General features: G+C 41.1%; 2 protein-coding genes across 3 annotated transcripts in view; both read right to left on the bottom strand.

Moving 5' to 3' along the window:
• Positions 1-713: 713 nt before the first annotated feature.
• LOC129861065 (RNA-binding protein 39-like) lies at positions 714-13,543 on the bottom strand. Of its 2 annotated transcripts, XM_055932138.1 has the most exons (16): positions 13,140-13,542; positions 12,594-12,650; positions 10,937-10,989; positions 10,525-10,725; positions 9,774-9,839; positions 9,604-9,657; positions 9,368-9,485; positions 9,071-9,223; positions 8,821-8,958; positions 8,663-8,728; positions 8,379-8,583; positions 8,016-8,117; positions 3,262-3,376; positions 2,895-3,000; positions 2,148-2,226; positions 714-1,552 (listed from the first exon to the last, which is right to left on the bottom strand). In XM_055932138.1, the coding sequence occupies exons 2-16, from the start codon at positions 12,642-12,644 to the stop codon at positions 1,452-1,454; spliced, it is 1,608 nt and encodes a 535-aa protein (XP_055788113.1). In that variant the 5' UTR covers positions 12,645-12,650; positions 13,140-13,542; the 3' UTR covers positions 714-1,451. The 2 variants fall into 2 exon arrangements, with proteins under 2 accessions (XP_055788113.1, XP_055788114.1); XM_055932139.1 differs by lacking the exon at positions 9,774-9,839 and having other exon boundaries at positions 13,140-13,543.
• A 598-nt stretch (positions 13,544-14,141) lies between these two features.
• Positions 14,142-22,417, bottom strand: part of LOC129861062 (solute carrier family 12 member 5-like) — a 135,696-nt gene continuing 127,420 nt past the window's right edge. The window contains exon 26 of the mRNA XM_055932130.1: positions 14,142-16,054. Coding sequence (XP_055788105.1) covers positions 14,752-16,054 — 1,303 coding nt within the window. The 3' untranslated portion in view covers positions 14,142-14,751. The remainder of the gene's footprint in view (positions 16,055-22,417) is intronic.

Genomic DNA, 22,417 nt, shown 5'->3' with positions numbered 1-22,417 from the left:
ACTTGTTTCCAAAACACAAAGGACAATGTATCAAATACTCTGATTTGAAATTAATCAAGAAAAACAAAAAACCCATTCCTATTCCCTGAAAGTGGATACATAGAGCACTGAACATGTGTCCTATTAAATGGATGTCTTACCCTTCTGAAGGGGGCTAGAAGGCTTTCTTATAGTCAATGTACTCAAGGGTCCCCACCTAATGTCAAGACCCAAAGCACAGTAAGGGGACCAAAGTGTGGGTGTGAGGTTATGGGTTCATGTTTATTGAAGTCTGAAGGTTCAACAGATCACTGCTGACCTGGAGTTCTACACAAACATCTTATCATGGGCTTAGGGGACTGTGACATTTCACATTCTTAGTCTTTTGGGCCTGACTAACAGGTTATTACCAGAATGCATCACTGTCATAAGAAATTCTTTTGAGGCTGTTGACAAAAGGTGATGCGAGTTTCATAATTGGCATTAATGGGAGTTAGTGCAGTCTAAAGGGAATGAATTGTGAGTTGGCAAAAAGTGGTCAAGATTATCTGAAGTCCCAAGCACAAAACTTCTCAAACTCTGCCAGTACTCCACTGCTAAATGTATCGATTTCTCTATCAGTACCATATTCATGGTGGAACTGTGGGCAGGAATATAATATCCACTTGTGAATTGATGCTTTACTGTATATTAAAACAGTTATTAAAGGTCTGAGTGTAAACCACAAGACCAGCTGTTGTAAACTAGGATTTTATTACAAACACATTTCACATCCCCCTTCATTCCAGATGAAACAATCCAATGTCAACAAGACAAAATGCACATCACATCGAACCACCCAAATCACTTATTTTGATAGTATATTTAAATCAAGAGTTTTTACAAAATCAAGTCTTGATTACAAATGTTAAAAACTTAGTGATCTCAAACAATGAATACCTTGAAGTTGTTAACAACAAAAAAATAGATCTGTTTTTGGGTGTTTGTCCTTTTCATTTAACACATTAACTGAAAAACTTACTGGGCAAATCAACTTCTAAAGCACAACGGAATGACAAAATGTACAATGATGTGGTAATTGGATGAGGACAGAGCAAACTGCACTTAGAATCAGAGGTTAATTAGGTGGGGCTGTCCCCAAAATGGGTTCTTTTGTGGTCAGTTTCAACTTAAATCTACTTAGTACCCACTGTATAACTCCCTATCGCAATGCAGTTTGAAACACACAACGTAATTTGCTCAAGTGCACCTACATTAATGTGCGGCTACAGAACTCAAGCTCAGCCTGATGGCTGTCAGATTGAACAATAAAACAAATATCCTTCAAAACCTTTTGTATTTCTGAATGAAGATTGGGTGGACTGGTGCAGTATTTTGCTACTCTGGTAAATAAGTTCCCAACATATTAGCAAACATTATGTACATTGTTGAAGCCCACAGACGTTGCGACATCTACTCCATGCATGGCAGACTTATCGCCGCGAAGGCATCAGTAGCTGGGTGGCCGTTACTGAATCAGGGAAAAGGTTATGGTAGGTTGGGAGGGGTACGTACGCTGCAGTGATCATTTTACCTACGGAGAAAATAAATAAACCTGCATCATTACTTTTCTAAAACATATGAACAAGTTATTTATGAATGTAGAAAGCTGAGATTTCAAAAAAAAAAAAAACATTCTAGCTAGAGATAAACATGTTTTAATAGTCAGCAGCATAACTCACTTGAACCTAAAATAAAAGAAGCAATTAGCCTATAGAAATCCCTGAGCACACTTGTAAGCGATGTTGGCTAACTAAGCTCATGCGTAGAAAGAGAAATCGCGTTTAACGGGCAGGCCGTCAATATAAAAGTTGTTTTTGTCTAAAAATGTGCCAGTTTGTCACTTTTACAAGGTTGGAGTAATAACATGTTCAACTACTTAAGACATTTGCTCGAATCTAGGTTGTGCCTTCACATTTCTAGAAAATGATCAACTAAGAATTTTGGCAAGCGTTCCCAGTAGTCTTGCAATGCTGTGCCTCTGGGTTTAGAAACTCTGTGCTAACATGGTACCATTTCATTTCGATTACTCTCCATTATCCCATGCCACAAACATAACTGATATAAATGCAAGGCATGTACATATCAAAGAATGACCCTATAGAATGCATTGGTACAAGGATACACACCTGCAAACCACCGTCCATGTAGGGCATTCACTGCAGCCATTGCTGTTGGGATAGTGGGGCATTTTACGTACACGTTGCCCTATAAGAGAAAGGAAGCGGTAAGATAAGGGCAATAAAACATCTATCGATCTGCAACATTGCCCAAGTACCTCAAATCCACGGAGTTGAGCGCAGACTAGTTTAATTTTTTTTATTTTACTTCCGACTTGCTATGCAGTCGATACTTTCAAAATGTAAATTCTTAAACCCTTACCATGTACCCATGTTTGGCTTCGGTTGTTACGTGCCTTTGTTTGCTGAAATCAAATACAACTGACTCTTTCCTCATTGCTGTTGCTCTAAGATGGCAACTCAGCGCATGTGCCAATTGAATCTCAACAAGGAAACACTGTGGCTGTATTTCATTAAAAAGTATCGATTTCAGCAAACAAAGGCACACAACAGAGTACAAACATAGGTACAAGGGTTAACATTTTGAAATGTCGACTGCATAGAGACTCAGTTCAAAAATAAAAATAAAGTCTACACTAAACTCAGTGGATGAAATTGTGGGGTTGAGGTACTTGGCAATCTGCAACAGACAATTTGATAGACGAAAGGGTATAATTGATCAAGAAATTAACGTAACATTCTACATTTTACCATTATATAAAACATGCAGCACCTAATTTTTTGGGACAAAGTGCATAATTTGCTGGACCAGTTTAGAACTATCCACCCATATAGTGCATTTTAAAAGGGTCTTACCTGAGGGGAGTTCTTGTCGACGTATATATGGACAATTCCCCCATGTTTGTTGCACTCCTCCATGACGTCGTCTTGGATCTCAATGTCCCAACCAGGCTCATTTTCCCTGGAAAAGAGGCAGGTCGTTTCAACCCCTTCATCACAAACTAATGACTCACCTAACCCAGCTTCGTGAAATGAAAAGTTAAACCCTTTTGGCTCCCATAAAAAAATCCATATCAATGAGTTGGCAGTTATTTAGTATCTCCCCAATTGTACCCTAATCTTACATTTGGTGATGCATTTGTGAACCTAGTTTAGTGTATCAAAGCTCTAAAAACAATGGTTTCTGCCATCATGAAATGAAAAGGGGAAAATAGTGTCTTACGACTGTGGGCTGAACATGTTGGACAGCTGTAGGCAGTGTGTAGCCAGTGGTTGAGTTGGGAGGTTCATGGCCTGGTTCATGCTTGGACCCAGGTTCAGGGCAGGGTTGGCAACAGCTGTAATAGGAGATGACAGCATCATTAACAGAGGTCCTTCTAACCCCCCCCCCCCCTTAAAAGATTTGATGCACTATTGTAAAGTGGTTGTCCCACTGGATTTCATTAGGTGAATGCACCAATTTGTAAGTCGCTCTGGATAAGAGCGTCTGCTAAATGACTTAAATGTAAATGTAATGTCCTTCTCACCAGGGGGGTCAAGTGCAGTTGAATTCCTGTCTGTTGAATTGACCATCAGCTCCTGAACAAACTGTAATTGATCCCAACCCTGCTTCTGACTTAATCATCAGGTTGACTTACTAATTTTGATTACCTCCCCCTTTAACAAGCAATCAATGAATACATGTAAAAGTATAGGACTGGTCTTTCTTCCGTGTTGTTTCAATGCACTGTTGGACAGAATGTAGTTACACACAAGAAAACCAGAGAAGATGTATACTGAGAGCTTGAGAATCTTATTTGGCTTAAAAATTAAAGCATTTATATGCATACTGTGAATTCAGTATGCATGACAGCAATGATTTCAGACCACAACCATGGGAGATTGCACTCTGGTTTGAAACATGAGAACTTGAAAGGATTTATTTTAGATGAGCATTAAATTGTGTGCAGATTTGATAAATTGTGCACTCCAATCTTTCACATTCACATTCAGGGGGTGGGTTCAGCCTGGCTAATATGTCTAAAAGATTAGAAGAAGAGAAGTCAAAGACGTGCACGTCGGCTGGAAAGGGGAAATTATTTAGGTTGTGAGGATGGAAAGATGCACAATGGATGAAGAGCATAGCCAAGACCATTGACTTACTACACATCATACCATTAGACCTAGTTGCTACAGGTGGACATACATAGCATAAGGCAAACAGAGAAGCAAAGGTTCTCCTGTTTCGGCATGTTAGTTCAATATCAGCATTCCATCTAACATTATAGTGTTTCAGCAAGTTGTAAGTGTCCATTCACTTAGTAAGACAAATTGCTGGCTTTGGCAAGACAAAACACACAGGTTGACTTGAATGATGCTAACTCATTATAGGTTTCCCACCAGTTGCCCATTATATTCAATGTGCTCTTTTCACGCAGTGCCATAGTGAGGGAAGAAAACAGCTTTCAGATAGAGTACGTCTCAGATGTCTTTCACCAAAAGCTGACAACATGGCAGGTTGTTGCAGGGATGTGGTCAGAAACGACGAACATACCACATAAAGGAGTGTTGGTGGTAATGGCAGATTGGCATTTAGTGTTTACGTGTGGATCCATTAGATAAATGTGGAAGACATCATTAAAAGATAAACGATAGTGAGAAAAGATGAGAAGTCTTATGGTGGTACATTTGAGATGATCAAATATTGGTGGTCACAGAAGCAGTTAATTTGAACCCACGCAGTCTTCCAGATCATTTGAACCCACGCAGTCTTCCAGATCATTTGAACCCACGCAGTCTTCCAGATCATTTGAACCCACGCAGTCTTCCAGATCATTTGAACCCACGCAGTCTTCCAGATCATTTGAACCCACGCAGTCTTCCAGATCATTTGAACCCACGCAGTCTTCCAGATCATTTGAACCCACGCAGTCTTCCAGATCATTTGAACCCACGCAGTCTTCCAGATCATTTGAACCCACGCAGTCTTCCAGATCATTTGAACCCACGCAGTCTTCCAGATCATTTGAACCCACGCAGTCTTCCAGATCATTTGAACCCACGCAGTCTTCCAGATCATTTGAACCCACGCAGTCTTCCAGATCATTTGAACCCACGCAGTCTTCCAGATCATTTGAACCCACGCAGTCTTCCAGATCATTTGAACCCACGCAGTCTTCCAGATCATTTGAACCCACGCAGTCTCCAAGATCATTTGAACCCACGCAGTCTCCAAGATCATTTGAACCCACGCAGTCTCCAAGATCATTTGAACCCACGCAGTCTCCAAGATCATTTGAACCCACGCAGTCTCCAAGATCATTTGAACCCACGCAGTCTCCAAGATCATTTGAACCCACGCAGTCTCCAAGATCATTTGAACCCACGCAGTCTCCAAGATCATTTGAACCCACGCAGTCTCCAAGATCATTTGAACCCACGCAGTCTCCAAGATCATTTGAACCCACGCAGTCTCCAAGATCATTTGAACCCACGCAGTCTCCAAGATCATTTGAACCCACGCAGTCTCCAAGATCATTTGAACCCACGCAGTCTCCAAGATCATTTGAACCCACGCAGTCTCCAAGATCATTTGAACCCACGCAGTCTCCAAGATCATTTGAACCCACGCAGTCTCCAAGATCATTTGAACCCACGCAGTCTCCAAGATCATTTGAACCCACGCAGTCTCCAAGATCATTTGAACCCACGCAGTCTCCAAGATCATTTGAACCCACGCAGTCTCCAAGATCATTTGAACCCACGCAGTCTCCAAGATCATTTGAACCCACGCAGTCTCCAAGATCATTTGAACCCACGCAGTCTCCAGATCATTTGAACCCACGCAGTCGCCAGATCATTTGAACCCACGCAGTCGCCAGATCATTTGAACCCACTTTGCATTCATCGTTCACTGGAAATCATCCTGCCAATGGAGGTCTGACAGCTCTCGTTTGCTATGTACCTCTAGAATGAGTTTTATGATCAACAGCCAAAGCAAACTTAGTACATTTCACATTCGCATGAGGTATCAATAAAGCTTAAAACTTTCTCAATAGGGGGTGCTGTTTTCACTTTGTAAAAATTTCGTTCCCAAATTAAACGGCCTCGTACTCAATTTTTGCTCATACAATATGCATATTATTATTACTATTGGATAGAAAACACTCTAGTTTCTAAAACCGTTTGAATTATATCTGTGAGTAAAACAGAACTCAAGTTGGAGCAATTTTCCTGTGAGGAAGTGAGAAATCTGAAATCAGGCAGGCTGTTCTGGGGTCAGTTTATTAATTTGCATGTCTTCTATTGGTCGAGATGCACTGCATACGCCTTCCCCTAGATGTCAGCAAATAGTGAGAATTGGAATGGAGTTGCTAGGCAGACCTGAGGCCATATAAATGGTCTTGGAACGTGGGGTGCAGTCTTTTCAACATTCGCCATGATGCAAGACAGACCTCAGGATTGCGTTCTGGAAAGCTTCCGTTATAGGCCTTAGATATATCCGGCTCTGATTTTATTCGATATAGGTGTTAAAGACATCATAATGTTGTTATTTTAAACAGAGTTATATCAGTTTATATCAGTATATTGCAATTTTCGGATATTTCTTAGTGCTGCGTTATAGTGAGTTGGACACGTCTTCGCCACATGGCTAATGTTTACTGCTAATTCCAAAGTTGAAGGCGCAATCTACAACCGAGCAACGATTCCTCTGGACAAAGGACAACTTGCCCAAGATTCTGATGGGAGCTCATCAAAAAGTAAGAAGTATTTATGATAATTCGTTGTTCTGTTGAAAAATGTGAAACTACTATTCCGCCATTAATTTCGGTGCGGTCTCGCTTTAACGCACGCTGTATGTCGTAGTAACGTTAATTTAAAAAATCTAACACAGCAATTGCATTAAGAACTAATGTATCTTTCATTTGCTGTCCAACCTGTATTTTTTAGTCAAGTTTATGATTAGTTACTGATTAGATTAGGTGCCTCTCCCAAGATTTCTCCCGATATTTTGTTGGCAGCTTGGCTACTATTCTCATTGTATAACCACGATTTGTGCCGCTAAATATGCACATGTTCGAACAAACTCTATATGTATTGTGTAATATGATGTTATAGGACTGTCATCTGAAGAAGTTTAAGATTAGTAAAAAAATTAATCTTTTGCTGGTTTATTCGTTATCGCTATTGTTGGCCTGAATCAATGCTGTTGTGTGGTTAGCTATTGTAGTAAGCTAATAATGCTATATTGTGTTTTCGCTGTAAAACACTTAAAATCTGAAATATTGGCTGGATTCACAAGATGTTTGTCTTTCATTTGCTGTACATCGTGTATTTTTCATAAATGTTTTATGATGAGTATTTAGGTAATTCACGTTGGTCTCTGTAGTTATTCTAGTTGCTTTTGTGAGAGTTGTGATGGTGGCTGCAATGTAAAACTATGATTTATACCTGAAACATGCACATTTTAAAAACAAAACATATGCTATACAATAAATATGTTATCAGACTGTCATCTGATAAAGTTGTTTCTTGGTTAGTGACTATTTATATCTTTATTTGGTCGAAATTGTGATAGCTACCTATGCAGGAAAAAAATGGCGAAAAAAAAAGTTGTGTCTTTTGCTATCGTGGTTAGCTAATAGAAATACATAGCGTCTTCCCTGTAAAACATTTTAAAAATCAGAAATGATGGCTGGATTCACAAGATGTGTATCTTTCATCTGGTGTCTTGGACTTGTGATTTAATGATATTTAGATGCTAGTATTTACTTGTGACGCTATGCTAGGATATGCTAGTCAGCTTTTTTACTGACGGGGGTGCTCCCGGATCCGGGATTGTGATGAAGTAGAAGTTAAACTTCGAAATCACAGGTTTTTTAACTTTTCTCCTTTGAGGAGAGGCATGTCTGCCGTGTCTTACGATGAGGCCAGTGAGTAGTTCATTCCACAATATGTAGTATGACATGTTACATACAGTATAGATAATGTGACTACCTGTACCAGCTGCCATGTTGCCGAAGTGGATTGAAGAGGAGTGCATGGAACCACTCATCTGTAGAGCCTGCTGTGCAGCTGGAGGGATCTGAAGACCAGTACCTGAGGGAAACAAGTATTCATTAGCATCAAGTCTGTTCAATGCTATTTAAAACAACTTGAGCACACATACTGGAGTGATTATAGAGGTCAACTGGGGTAACAACACCTTGGTTGATAAAATAGGTTTCACATTTCATCACAACAGGTGGAGATATTGAATACTAAGCTCAACTTTTACTAACCGCTGACAAATAAACCCAATGGCAATTGAGCACAAAAGACCAAACTACATTCACTCAAAAACATCAGATAATAGCTCACCCTCTGCCAACCGGGCCATGAGCTGCAGGCGCCCGGTGGTGCCCAGGTCGATGCCCGTCCTCTCCAGCTCGTCGTTGTCCAGGAAGGAGCTGGCAGTGGAGGAGTCGGTGCGTTCTGTCACGTTACCAACCTTCATGGGCCGTCCGGCCAGCTCAAAGCCATTCAGCTGCTCCAGTGCTTTCTTAGCGCACTCTGCATCTGCAAACTACAATTACACAGTCATCCAGTAGGAAATCAGCTAAATAACATGGCACACACACACACTTTTGGAATAAGGAACTTACTGAGATGAAACCATATCCTTTGGATCGTGCAGTTTCACTGTCCATCATCAGCTGTATGCTCTCAATCTGTTAAGGAAAACAACATCCAGTTAGATACAACAGAGTTAGTGGGAAATTGAGGTTAACATACATGACAAGTAATGGGGTTTTCTCCTTACCCTTCCGAAAGGCTCGAAGATGCCTCGCAGCATGTCCTCTGTGATGTTGAAGTGCAGAGAGCCCACGTACAGGCGCATGGGGCCAGCATTACCCTTCTGAAGGTTGTTGGCCATTGCTGCTGCTCTGTTCTTCTCAGCCTGCACACACACAAAAATGGTAAGTCTATGCCATCTGCCAAGTTAGTTGTGAAAGGTGACATCACATTTACTAATTCCATCATTTCTAAAATGTTATGGTTAAATCAACTACCTGAGAGGCCTGGACAATGATCGGCACTCCAAGAAGTCTCTGTCCAGTCAAGCCAATGGCCAGCGGGACTGAATTTGCCTCCAGAAACTCAATGTAGGCGATGCCCTTTGACCTCCTGGAGTTTCTATCGGAGATCATCCTCACGTCTCTCACCTACAGGGGATAAAATAGCAATAGCGTGTCAAGAGTGAGCACCTTCCTATTGACCATTTGCTAAATGCTTCGTCAAAATAAAGTCTTGATCTTGACATATTTCATGCTTCTACTTTTAAATGTGTGTAAACTGTGAATACTGACTTTCCCCACAGCAGAGAAGAAGTCCTCTAGATCTCGTGGTCGGATTCTTGCTGCCAGCTGCATACAGAACACAGTACGGGCATCCCTCTCCTCTGGGGTCAGGTTGTCAATTGGTTGCCTTGAAAAAGAAAACAGTAACAAATGTTTTGATGGACGGTGAGAAAAAAATTCCAGTTCCCAAAACGGATCTGAAACCACGAGAGCTTCTAACTAGACAATCCAGCTGTGTATCTCACCTTACTGGACTCTTGTCTTTCTTGAAGGGACTACGACTTCTTGAGCGCCTACGACTGAAAAAAGTAACAATCACAAGAGTTAGTTCTAACCCAGACGTTACATTAATACTTTAATGACAAGACAGCCAACCACCAACACGTCATATCACAAAGAATTTAATCATAAAAACCTTAGTTTGTTGGCATGTGGTGGGCCAATCTTCCCTCCTGGACCACCGTTAAATTTCGGCCCCAAACTAGGGGTGTAAAACAAGGTTCAGCTCAGTATGTATGCCTACTACTGATGAAGATTATATGCCAAACTCTGTTGGTTTTTAATAAAAGGTAAGTGTTTAGTGTATATTCAATTTCCAATGACCTCAACGGAGTAGGTTAATATGCCTAACAGTACAATTCATGCCTATGTGTTTGCCATTAAGTTTCAGGGACACATTGACTATCAGTGGAGGAAACGTCTCCAGCTGCATAGTAGGATTGATGAACAATTTCTCATTCATAAAGGCGACAGTCAAAATGGTCCCTACAACAGCCTCCACCCCCACTTGGGCCTACTTTGTGTACTCTACTTCTCTTGAAACACAAAGGCTAATCAGCCCAGTCACGTGACACTCAGCTGAAAGAGGAAGTAAGAAAGGAGTAGTAAACAGGGGGTTGACCTGAGGACAAAACTAGGGCTACAGCATTAGTTATCCACCTCATGTGTGAACTTCCACAACCATACCCCAGATTTTTTTTTTTACTATACCGCTGTCAAATACAAAATCCTGTTCCATTTCATCATCAACATTTCTACTGCCAGCTGTCAAGGGGAGAAAAATAAATGATCTACAATGAGATGATAAAGCAGACTATTCCCCCCAAAATGTGGGAATTAGACAACACAGATAAGGGATGCCAAAATTGGAAGATCTCTATACATACAAGGGGCTGCGGCGTCCTCTGTAGCGCCCGGCACGCTCCCTGCTATGGGAGCCACTGCGGCGGCGCTCCTTACTGCGGCTGCGTTTCTTCTCCCGACTCTTGCTCCTTTTCCGGTCCCGGCTCTTCTTCCTGTCTTTGCTCTTGCTTCTGCGCTTGTCAGAGCTCGGGCTCCGACTACTCCTACTGTGGCTCCTCTTTTTCCTGGAACACAAGTTGAGATTGTCAGAGTTCAAGTCAAGGAATCAAATAATACAATTGTTAACAGATACTTGAAACAACATCTTCTGTCCATTACTGATGTAGTTTTGTAGCGGTTACATAAATAAAACCCAGGTAAAACTGTAGAAAGCTATCTGACCAGATAATGTGAAGACGGTTTAGCAAATAGCTCAAGTTTAAAATCAGTACTTACTTCTTACTACTGCGCTCCTCATGTCCATTAGCGCTAGAGGCCTTGATCTCATCCTAAGCAGGGTCGATAGAAGAACATCATGAGGACGTAGAGGAAACATTGCAAGTCGTCAGGGGTAAGGGGAGGGAACAAGAAAATACAGAATATATTCATTTAGTAAAAATACTGTTAACATTACTGATATGTTTGGAGAAGTATCTAAGGGGGTCCATCTACAGCCCCTGTAGAGTTCCACCCCCATCCCCCACCCACTGTTATAACTACATATTGTACAGTACTCAATCCAACCAAAAGTCAAGGTGTATGGGGAAAGTATCTAACATTTTGGCATGCTACAGTAAGCCATGGTAACAGTTTGGTCATCTCAACCCCACCCCTCCTGCTTTGTCGTACCAATACCACTATCTGTTCCTAAGCCCACTGAGGCCATGCTTGGCCCACAGCCACTAAAAGAGATCCTGTGGTTGGTGCCAGTCCAGTGATCTTCACCCATTTTCCTTCTTGGAATGTAAGAGTTCGATGCCACCTCTGTCACACATCTCGCCCTGAAGCAAACAGGGATTCACACTGCTTAGTAATATGGACTCCCAAGAAAAACTGAAAAGAAAAAATCCACTAGTTCAGCCTCATGTTAAATGACCTATGTTTGTTCTTTTAGTGCCAGCTGAATGGAGGTGATCCATTTTGGCTTGTATTTCATGAGGGGAAAACTATTCTTATTGGTGAAATCATTAACTAAATGTATCATGGAAATGAAATCTTGAAATGAAAATCTTACAAATAAATTGTAGTAAGAAAATAAACTTTGAATATTACTGGTGTTAAAAGGCATGCAAAGTCAAGATGCTGATTTACGAATCGGAAACCATCAATAGACTTGGGCATGGAGACAGTATTCATATTTCAAAGTTATCCATAGCTTACTCTGATGACCTTGGCAAAATCATGACTACACATTTAAGCCATATTAATGATTTGTAAAACAAAGTATACCATAGAGTCAGTAGACTAATCTACGAAAAGACGAAAATGTAAGGGTAAAAGTACTAACACACGTAAGGCCTATTTCAGGTCCGACTTACTTGACAACGATGCATAACAAATGTCAATGCATATAAATAGAATATGTGCCAGAACTACTGGTATCACGGTCAATCTAACTAACAGGTGTAAACATGGTGGAACAATGCCTTTAGTTACCATGTCAACAGAAATTTTAAATACTGTCTCCTTTGCATGTGAGGTAAAATGCGCTGATTATCATCCATTTGCATTCACCTTGTTGCAACCGAACAGGTGATAGGATGTTCTAAGATGAGGCTCTTTTTGTCCTAGGGGGATCACAGTACATCAATACATTGCGCAATTACTACCTTACTTTTTTCACAGTTCACACTGGAATCAAAGGTGAATTCATGGGAGTAGAGGTGAGATATCATTAGGCAAGTCTACAAAGAAAGATAGATGGGCGTTTATTCAGAATTTTGGATTATGTCTGACTGCATCACACACCACATTCATACATTGAGAGGCACACACAATCATTTAACTATCAATAATAGCTAACCTATACATCTCTGAGCAGCAAGATGATACAAGATCAGTAAATAGTGAATGCACCAAAAAATAAACATACAAGCCTGGCATTTCTACCCACCTTTCTGTATGGAGCCTCTAGCATGGCCTCAATGTCAAAATCGTCTGCCATGGTCACCTGCAAGAGAAAACAAGATACAATCAACTCAAGTTTAGTCATAAGATAAAAACATTACATTCATATAGAATTCGTTAGGTCTACTGCAGCCACATAATATAACGTTAGTTAGCAATCTAACTAACGTTAGTTAGAAAAACTGTTAGCTATCTACCCGTAGTTAGTTGAATGTTCTAACAATATAACTACATTTTAGCTGGGCAGCTAACTAGCTAGCTAAATAGTTCCCAGTTGACAACACGGAGCATCAACTGTGGAACATTCCAATGCATTTGACCAACACTCCTACACGTCAGGCTGCAGCTTACAGCTAGCTAATGTTAGTTAGACTAGTTATAACTAGCTACCTATAGTAGCTGATTAAGAACCATAGCTAAGACATTTAGCTAGCAAGATGTTTACTAGTAACGTAACTAGCGTTAGCTAACTAACTAGCCAACGTTAGTTCACTAACGTTACTATCTGAGAAGATGTGCAATGGTAATTTACCGCAGGGATTTGTCCCACCGTCCCGTCTGCTTCTTCTTCTGTGACCAGAAAATGAATAGTTACCTAGCTAGCAAGCTAACCAATCAGCCAGTGAGCTAGCCAGCGAACTAACGTTACCTCCTTCTAAAATAGGCCCAATTTGACCTCGGATTCGCCTGCTGCTGCTGTTCCTTCCAACAACAGATTCAAAATAATCGCTCCAGAAAATGCTCTCTCTCTAGACTACGTATTACCCAACGAAATTATCAGTAACAGCCCATAAAGTGTTTAGCTTTGTATTGGTGATCTTTCTTCCCCTTTCAAGCGTTTGAAGTTGTTTCACAAAACAACTTCCTTTGCCTCTCTAAAATGGCGCTCTGCACTCAAGCCTCGAGGAAGGCGGGGTTGTTTGTCCTAGCTATCTAGAAAGGCTACTCCACCGCCTCTCTCTTCTCAATATGATACTTTACCGCCACCTACCGGAAGATTAGATAAATTCACCCAAAATGTGAAAAACAAATGCCTCCTAGGACTGCGTTACCTCCCCTGCACAGATATGATCATAGAACAGAGCTATGTAGCCAACCTTTTATTTATTTATTTTTCTGAGTGTTTTTTAATGAAAAACAACATGTACTGATGTGTCTGGCTCTTTACGACTGTAATTTGGCTGTAGAATAACCTCTTTCAATTTTCAAACACTTGATGTCAAACACTTGATGTTTGATGTCAGGAAATAAATTCACAAGATCAGGAATTTCCTTACCAGGAAAAATATTAGTCCATAGTTAATAATTTTGCACTCAAGGCCTCTCTGCATGCTAAAGGGTCACCTTAGTTGTTGCATAATACCTTACTGCATGTTGGCCATCAGACTTTGTGACCCTTTAAGGAGCTGTAAAATACCTTTCACCACTCCACTAAACATTATCTAAATCTGAGTATACACAATAAAACATTGCAAGGAGGACTGCAGGAACATTGTAAAGAAATAGTGAGATTGTAAAATGAGAGATTCTTTATTAATAGTCATCAAATTAGTGTCAATATTCTGTATTATGTGAATGTGGATGTGTCAATATTCTGTATTATGTTAATGTACATTGTATGAATTATATAATCATGTGGTTTGAGTGCCCACATCTGCAATTTTTTTGCTAACCGCAAAATTGTATTCATTCTCAGGTAATTTGACATAAAATTACCAATGTTGTACCACACTTGAAAACAAAAGCCCTCTGACCTCAATACATTTAACAGTCAGGTGTGTGAGGCTACTGTAGTCAGTATGTCATTACATGAGATGACACACTTTTACAAACCACTAAAAATAGACAAATGGATTTCATTAGGCAGCGAGACACAGACTTGCATACTATAACATCTTAAAATAAGTACAAATACAAACCAAATGGTTAATTTGGTTACAAAACCAAGTTTGTGTCCATAAAACCTCTCTTGTGTGGGATTGTAAAATAAAAAAGTGCAAGAAAGAGAAATGGATCACAGAGTACATTAACCATGAATGAGGATCTATTCTATTGCTAAACTGCATGATTATCTAATCAATTTAAATGTTTTACCGTCATTCAGCATTAAACTTATTCATACAACTAAATGCATAGCTAGCACCCTATGATGCTGTCGAATCGTCAGTTTTAATTTGACCATTTAGGGCCATCGGACAATCATAATGAGGCGGAACATTGAAAAATAGTTCATCATCAAAGCAGAGGTCATCTGAGGGTGATGCGAGATACGGCAGCTTCAACACAAAGCCTGTCAATATGCCCCCTAGTGCTGCCACTCCCATAGTGGAGAACACAGCTGCCAACTGGTAGAGGGCCTGTTCCCTGGCACTGCGTCCCAGACCTGGCTGCAGACCAGGGATCAACTCCTGGAGCTCCAGAAGCTTAGGATCTCCTTCCATAGGTGCCCTGTGGCGAAAGATCTCATACATGCTGGGTCCATACACCTCCTCAGTGGCTGTCAAGATGGCACATATCCCTGCGGCACAGGATATGAGTCCTGTGAGGCCATGCAGGTTGTGGATACCACACTGGTCCTGGATCCGGAGGTGGCGGGCCAGGAAGGGGCTGAGGTACTTGTATCCCAGCATGCAGGCGGTGCAGCCCATCACACCCAGCGCATACGCAGCCGCAGGGGAGATCATCATGTCCACCGACGCCCCCACAGTCACCCCGCCCGCCAGGGTCACGTTCTGGATGTCGGCCATTGTAATCTTGCCATTCTTGTTGAGCATGGCAGAGAGGGCAAAGGCGGTGAGGGTGGAGGAGCTGAGGCCTATGAAGGTGTGCAGGATGGCCCTGTGCTGGTCGTCTCCCTTCAGGGTTAGAGCCGAGTTAAAGGAGGGCCAGAACACCCAGAGGAACAGGGTGCCCATAACTGACAGGATGTCTGACTGGTAGCTGGTGTTCTCCTTGGCGTGACCCTCATTCAGACGTGGCCTGTACAGGACAAATGTTGCACCCAGGCCGAAATAGCAGGCAAACAGGTGGATGAGGATGGATCCCCCTGCATCGTTGATCCTCAGGTACTTGAGCACAGCCCATTCATTGACTGAGAACACTGGGACCTCCAGCAGGGCCATGACTAGGAGCTGCACTGGGCTGGTCTTTCCCAGGACAGCCCCGAAGGAAATGAGCACAACGGCACAGGCAAACTCAGCATTGATCAGGTTGATGACCCCCAGGTGGATCTTCCCAGCATGGCTGAACTGGAAGTAGCCCTGTACCAGGATGGCCCACTGGATGGCGAAGGTGGCCGTCAGGAAATTGAAGACCATCCCACTGAAGCCGTAGAGACGGAAGAAGGCCAGAAGGCACCCAAATCCGATGAATATCATCACCTGAATGTCAGCAAAGTATGGGTAATCTCGGTACAGTGCGTTGTCCATGGGTTTGGTCTCATTGTTCTGCAGTTTAGCATTAGCATCGTTGTCATAGGTGACAAAGGCAGTGTAGAGGGCTAGGAGGAGAACCTCCAGGACCAGCACCAGGACAGGCAGTCTCACCCTCAGACTGGTGGAATGCTTTTTCATGTTGAGAGCTTTTTCAGACAAATGACCAGAATTGCTTTTCCCTGCCTTTATATCATCTCACCCTCAATAAGAAAGGCCTAGAACATTGCAGGAGTTTTTACTAAGACTGATGTGCATAGACCACACCTCCTTTGTAGAGCAACGATACTACTTGTACTTTGGCCTTTACAATAAACCATCTCTCAGGCATTGTGTGGAAAGCTACTCTGGACTATAGTTTACCAAGTTACCAATTACTTCACACTGGAAAAAGTTGAGCTACATAATGCTACCCTGAAGATAATTATAGTTTGTTTAATGAAAGTTACTCTGAAAAAGCAGTTCACTATATCAAAACTACCTTGTGAAAAACTATATCTAAATCTAAAATGTCATATAATACAAAGTTAAGAAACATGACCGCAGGAACATCACTTTTAACAGTTTTTAAAAAACATTAACAGTGTAGTGAGATCTGTGTGGCAGCCAGAATGTGAGTGTGTCGGCTAGCCCAGCGGTCATTAACTACTGAAAACACTATCAACATTTGAATGTAGTTAAACTGCCAACAAGCTACTGCAAAATGTAGTTGAATTACTAGTTGAATTACATGTTGTGGTACTATTCCCCAACACTGCTCCCAGTCAGAATCTGTTTCGCAATTTTACAACACAACGCAACCTTCAATAAAATTATATCATGAGCACAGATGGTATACACCTGACTTCAGGATGATCATTGTAAATGAGTGTGTCACATGTGTGATGAATACCCTTGAGTACTGTGCATGCTTCAGCCAATGCTCTCCTAATTGAGTCCCTGCTAATTGGATGATTCACTGAGAACTGTGATTGTCTCCCTGTTTTTCCATGTCTGTTTATAAACCTTGTTTCGGTCGTTTGAGATGTGGCTGTGTTTGGGAGGGAAGCTGCTATTTCGTTATAAGAAGGATGATGTGACAGATGATGTGACAGGTGATATTACAGGTGATGTGACAGGTGATGCGATAGCTGATACCCTGAGTTTTAGGTAGTTGTAATGCTTTCCCTCCATCAGCACAGAAACCTGTATTTTATTTGATTGTAAAACTGTTTTGTGTTATAGCCTCCCATTTTTGTGCAAAACTAACAAACTAGTTTATGAGAACTGGCCCTTCCTATGTTCTTCCCCTGAATCCCAAACTTAAAGAACCTTTGTAAACTGGTATAAATATGATTCTGAACTCCCTATGCTCTTGTGTAAATCTTGGGTTGTGTAGTTGGATCTGGTACTGAAAGGAGTTTAGCCATCACAGCCCCTCTCAGCCAGGGTGTGATGTGTTTCCACAGAGTACAGCATAACACCCTCATGATCAAAACATGGCACAATCACTTTGTTAAAAAAGATTGAGGACTGTGCATGCATTCTTACTGTATGTGGCCGCGAAAGGAAATTCTCCCCAAAAAATACAGCTAAAAGAATGTGATCAACTTTGATTACTGTTTTTCTAGTGCTAAATCTGGGGCAGTGTGAAATGGTTAAATGTAAACAGGAAAATATAAAGTATTGATTGAATCCTCAATTCATCAGTCTGAGAGGTTAGCATTATTCATGTATACTGAACAAAAATAAACACATTGTGCAATAATTTCAAAGCTTTTACTCAGTTACAGTTCACATAAGGAAATCAGTCAATTTAAATTGATTCTCTAGGCCTTAATCTATGAATTTGACATGACTGGAAATACACATATGCATCTGTTGGTCACAGATACCTTTAAAAAAAAGGCAGGGGTGTGGATCAGAAAACCAGTCAGTATCTGGTGGGACCACCATTTGCCTCATGGAGCGCGACACATCTCCTTTGCATAGAGTTGCTCAAGCAGTTGATTGTGGCCTGTGGAATTTAATCCCACTCCTCTTCAATGCCTGTGTGAAGTTGCTGGATATTGGCGGGAAATGGAACACGCTGTCGTACATGTCGATCCAGAGCATCCCAAACATGCTCAATGGGTGACGTGTGGTGAGTATGCAGACCAAGGAAGAACTGGAACATTTTCACCTTCCAGGAATTGTGTACAGATCCTTGCGACATGGGGCCGTACATGATCATGCTGAAGCATGAGGTGATGGAGGCGGATGAATGGTACGACAATGGGCCTCAGGATCTCGTCACGGTATCTCTGTAAATTGAAATTGTCATTGATAAAATTCAGTTGTGTTTGTAGCTTATGCCTGCCCATACCATAACCCCACCGACACCATGGGGCACTCTGTTCACAACGTTGACATCAAATTGCTCGCCCACACAATGCCATACATGCAGTCTGCGGTTGGACATACTGCCAAATTCTCTAAAACAATGTTGGAGGCAGCTTATGGTAGAGAAATTAACATTCAATTATCTGGCAACAGCTGTGGTGGTCCTTCCTGCAGTCAGCATGCCAATTGCATGCTCCCTCAAAACTTGAGACATCTGTAGCATTGTGTTGTGACAAAATTGCACATTTTATTGGCCTTTTATTGTCCCCAGCACAAGGTGCACCGCCAAACGGTTGTGAGGCCGCTTGCACTTACTGCCAAATTCTATAAAACAACGCAATTTATGGTAGAGAAATTAACATTACATTCTATGGCAACAGCTCTGCTGGACATTCCTGCAGTCAGCATGCCAATTGCACACGCTGAGACATCTGTGGCATTGTGTTGTGTGAAAAAACAGCAAATTTTAGAATGGCCTTATATTACCCCCAGCACAAGGTGCATCTGTGTAATGATCATGCTGTTTAATCAGCTTCTTGATATGCCACGGTTGTGAGGAAAGACAGACCAAGCATGATTAAAGTTCCACATCTTTCATTTTAGTGAAACTTTCAAACAAAACAAGGAACCGTTACAACAGCGGTGCTACCTGCACTAACTCAAAACAATATCCCACAAAACAGGTGAGAACAGGGAACCCTTAAGTATGATCCCCAATCAGAGACAACGATAATCAGCTGCCTCTAATTGGAACCATACTCAATCCCAAAACATAGAAATAAAATGACTAGAACACCCCCCTAGTCACGCTCTGACCTAAACACCATAGAGAACCAAGGCTTAGGGCGTGACAGCACCTGTCAGGTGGATGGATTATTTTGGCAAAGGAGAAATGCTCACTAATAGGGATGTAAACAAATTTGTGCACAACATTTGAGAAAAATCTGCTTTTTGTGTGCATGGAACATTTCTGTGATCTTTTATTTCTGCTCATGAAACATTGGACCAAAACTTTACGTATTGCGTTTTGTTCTGTGTACATTACATGGGTGGAAAGAGTATTGAAATACACTATATATACAAAAGTATGTGTACACCCCTTAAAATGAGTGGATTTGGCTATTTCAGCTACACCTGTTGCTGACAGGTGTATAAAATTTAGCACACAGTCATACAATCTCCATAGACAAACATTAGCAGTAGAATGGCCTTATTGAAGAGCTCAGTGACTTTCAACGTGGCACCGTTATAGGATGCCACCTACCATCAAGTCAGTTCATCAAATTTCCACCCTGCTAGAGCTGCCCCGGTCAATTGAATGTGCTGTTATTGTGAAATGGAAACATCTAGGAGCAACAACAGCTCAGCCATGAGGTGGTAGGCCACACAAGCTCAGCGCTGAAGCGTGTAAAAATCGCCTTTCCTTGGTTGCAACACTCACTACCGAGTTCAAAACCTCTGGAAGCAACGTGAGTTCCAAACGGACTCTGGAAGCAACGTCAGTTTGCTACATGAGGCTTATTTATAATGGTTAAGTTGTTGAATGCACTGATGTAAGTGGACGCACGTTGTATTTCGGCTACTTTGAAAAAAAAGATGTGCCTGTTGTCATAGCGATAGATCGAGGATTCACCGATGTAACCCGTTTTAGCTTGGACATTGCCATTGAGGGCTTTCATCATTTTAAAGTAGTCAATTGGGTGGGGATTCCTATGAGTTGGGTGCAATTAGCTAATGAAGAAAAGGAACATTTAAAATGGAGATAGCCTCAATGTCACTGCCCATGCTGTGTCATATGCTATAATGGCACAGATGCAAAGATGAGGCCTCTATCTATCTCTATGGCCTGTTAAAACTCATATCGGCCCTCTCCTTGGCTAGAATGTTCCCACCTGATCTCACCTCATCTCCTCCCCGCCTGCCTTCCATCTTTGAGACCCGAAGATATCTATTTCCATTGTTAGAGCTGTCACTTGACTATCTTGTCAATATAATAGACAATCGTCGTATAAAGGCAGGTTGTTCTTTCCTCTGTGTTGTTCAGTGTTTGTGGTGGCATGGGGCGGCCCAAGTCCTTTATTCCTTTCCTTTGTTTTGGGTGATCTGACGATCAGTGCTATCCAGGATCCTTGGGACTCCCCTACCCTAAACCCTAACCTTACCCCTACTCTTACCCTAACCATCGCCCTGATAACCATGATCTAACCTTAACTGTTACTTTACCCTTAAAAATGTTAACTTCAATGGAGTAGGGATGTCGAGTACTGCATGTTCAATATCCCAGTTTATACTAGCTTGTTATTGATATTGTATAGGCTACTTTATATTATGTTATTAGTCATGACACTGGTTAATCATGTCTGTGTTGTATCTACCCTTTAGAGTCCTCCAAAACCACAACATAATTTCAGAACCTTACCTATCATACCTGCCTGCCTTACAAGCAATACCATATCTCCATCCTACCCCTCAATGTGCTCCTGTGTCCTTTTTCTAGTTAATAACTGCTCTGAACTGGAAGCCGTTCTTACAGATGCACCGTAGTGGCAATATCACTCCGTAAACTAGCTTAAGATACTGTCCACTCTAGTCCTTTTCTTTAGTTACTATAATTACATTTTCTTTCACTTGAGTAAAATGTGTGTATTTTTCCTTTATTTAACCAGGCAAGTCAGTTAAGAACAAATTCTTATTTACAATGATGACCTACACCGGCCAAAACTGGGCCAATTGTGCGCTGCCCTATGGGACTCCCAATCACAGCTGGTTGTGATACAGCCTGGATTTGAACCAGGGTGTCTGTAGCAATGCCTCTAGTACTGAGATGTAGTGTCTTAGACTGCTGCACCACTCGAGCAGTCTAAGTACTCAGAGTAAAAGTAATTTAGTTACTTTTGATATAAAAACATTGACCTTGATAATTAGCTAATTCCGCTAAGGTTACCTGAATGTTCTTACACAATCTTTTCCATGCATTACATTGAAAAAGCAAGAGGAAATGAATGTAGTACGAACTAAGTTAATTTACTTTATGAGTTGCACAAAAAAAACGAAGGATTTGTCAAATATACTATTAACATTTGAAATTAACTTAAACATTCAAAGCTATTAAAACGCATTGATACATTTAAAAAAGCAATACAAAATAAAGTGCATTAAAAAAAATGGCCAGACTTCAAAATACTTCCATACATAACAGCTTGGCTTCAGAGCCATACGAAACATACTTTATGTATTTCTGAGCACCTCCAAGATTTAGACAGCAATGAAAGTAGAGAGGTTGGTCTAGGAGGATGGATTGGTGTAACCCGTGACTGTCTAGCAATCCAAAGGTTGTGTGTTTGAGTTTTGTCGGCATAACTTTTATTCTAAACCTAACCCAATACATTTAACTTGCTTTGTAAATTCACACAATTTTTATTACAACCGTTGTTTTAGTTCTCCTAACCTTTTACGTAAAATTATCCTAACCTTTGTCGTTAGTTACCCTAAACGCCAACGTTAATTCTCCCCGTAATTCTCCTTTGTTGTTACAGCGCAACAAGCAACCTGTTCTCAGAGCAAGATGTATAATACTATACATCCTCCAAGATGTATGATAAATTGTCATCCAATTTGTATGCTATAGAGCCCCACAGTGAGCGTATCATAATACCCATAAAACCTATTGATCAAACAGGGAAATGGTTCCAATTCTTTTTTAACCATACATTTTTTAGAAACACTTAAAATAAGGGCTATGTTTCGTGTAGGATTACACTAGCGTGACGTTTTGATAACCGTGTAAATATCTCTCAGACAATGTGACTTTTATCAATATAGTCGGCTCTATTACCTCTCAGATTCGAAAAATTATAATTGGCATAAAAGTAGACATCATGCAAAATTACAAATCCCTGCAAGCTCCTGCACATCATCTCTAGCTGACACCTTTGCTGACAGGCATTGTGTCAATTTCAAGCTTGTACAAGACAGTTCACAGAATTTTACATTTAAATAAATGTTGCCAATTTATTCA

This window comes from Salvelinus fontinalis, chromosome 8 (genome assembly GCF_029448725.1).
Source record: "Salvelinus fontinalis isolate EN_2023a chromosome 8, ASM2944872v1, whole genome shotgun sequence".
Classification (NCBI taxonomy): Eukaryota; Metazoa; Chordata; class Actinopteri; order Salmoniformes; family Salmonidae; genus Salvelinus; species Salvelinus fontinalis.
Note: the sequence above shows the minus strand (reverse complement) of the source record. Positions and strands in the feature narration are given on the sequence as shown.

Bases quoted from the DNA above. Each gene is read 5' to 3' on its own strand.
- LOC129861065 (XM_055932138.1), bottom strand. From the start codon at position 12,644: ATGGCAGACGATTTTGACATTGAGGCCATGCTAGAGGCTCCATACAGA. The intron at 8,584-8,662 runs GTAAGTTCCTTA...GTGTAATTGTAG, and splicing joins AAGGATATGGTTTCATCTCA to TTTGCAGATGCAGAGTGCGC. The intron at 3,377-8,015 runs GTAGTCACATTA...CTCCTATTACAG, and splicing joins CAACATGGCAGCTGGTACAG to CTGTTGCCAACCCTGCCCTG.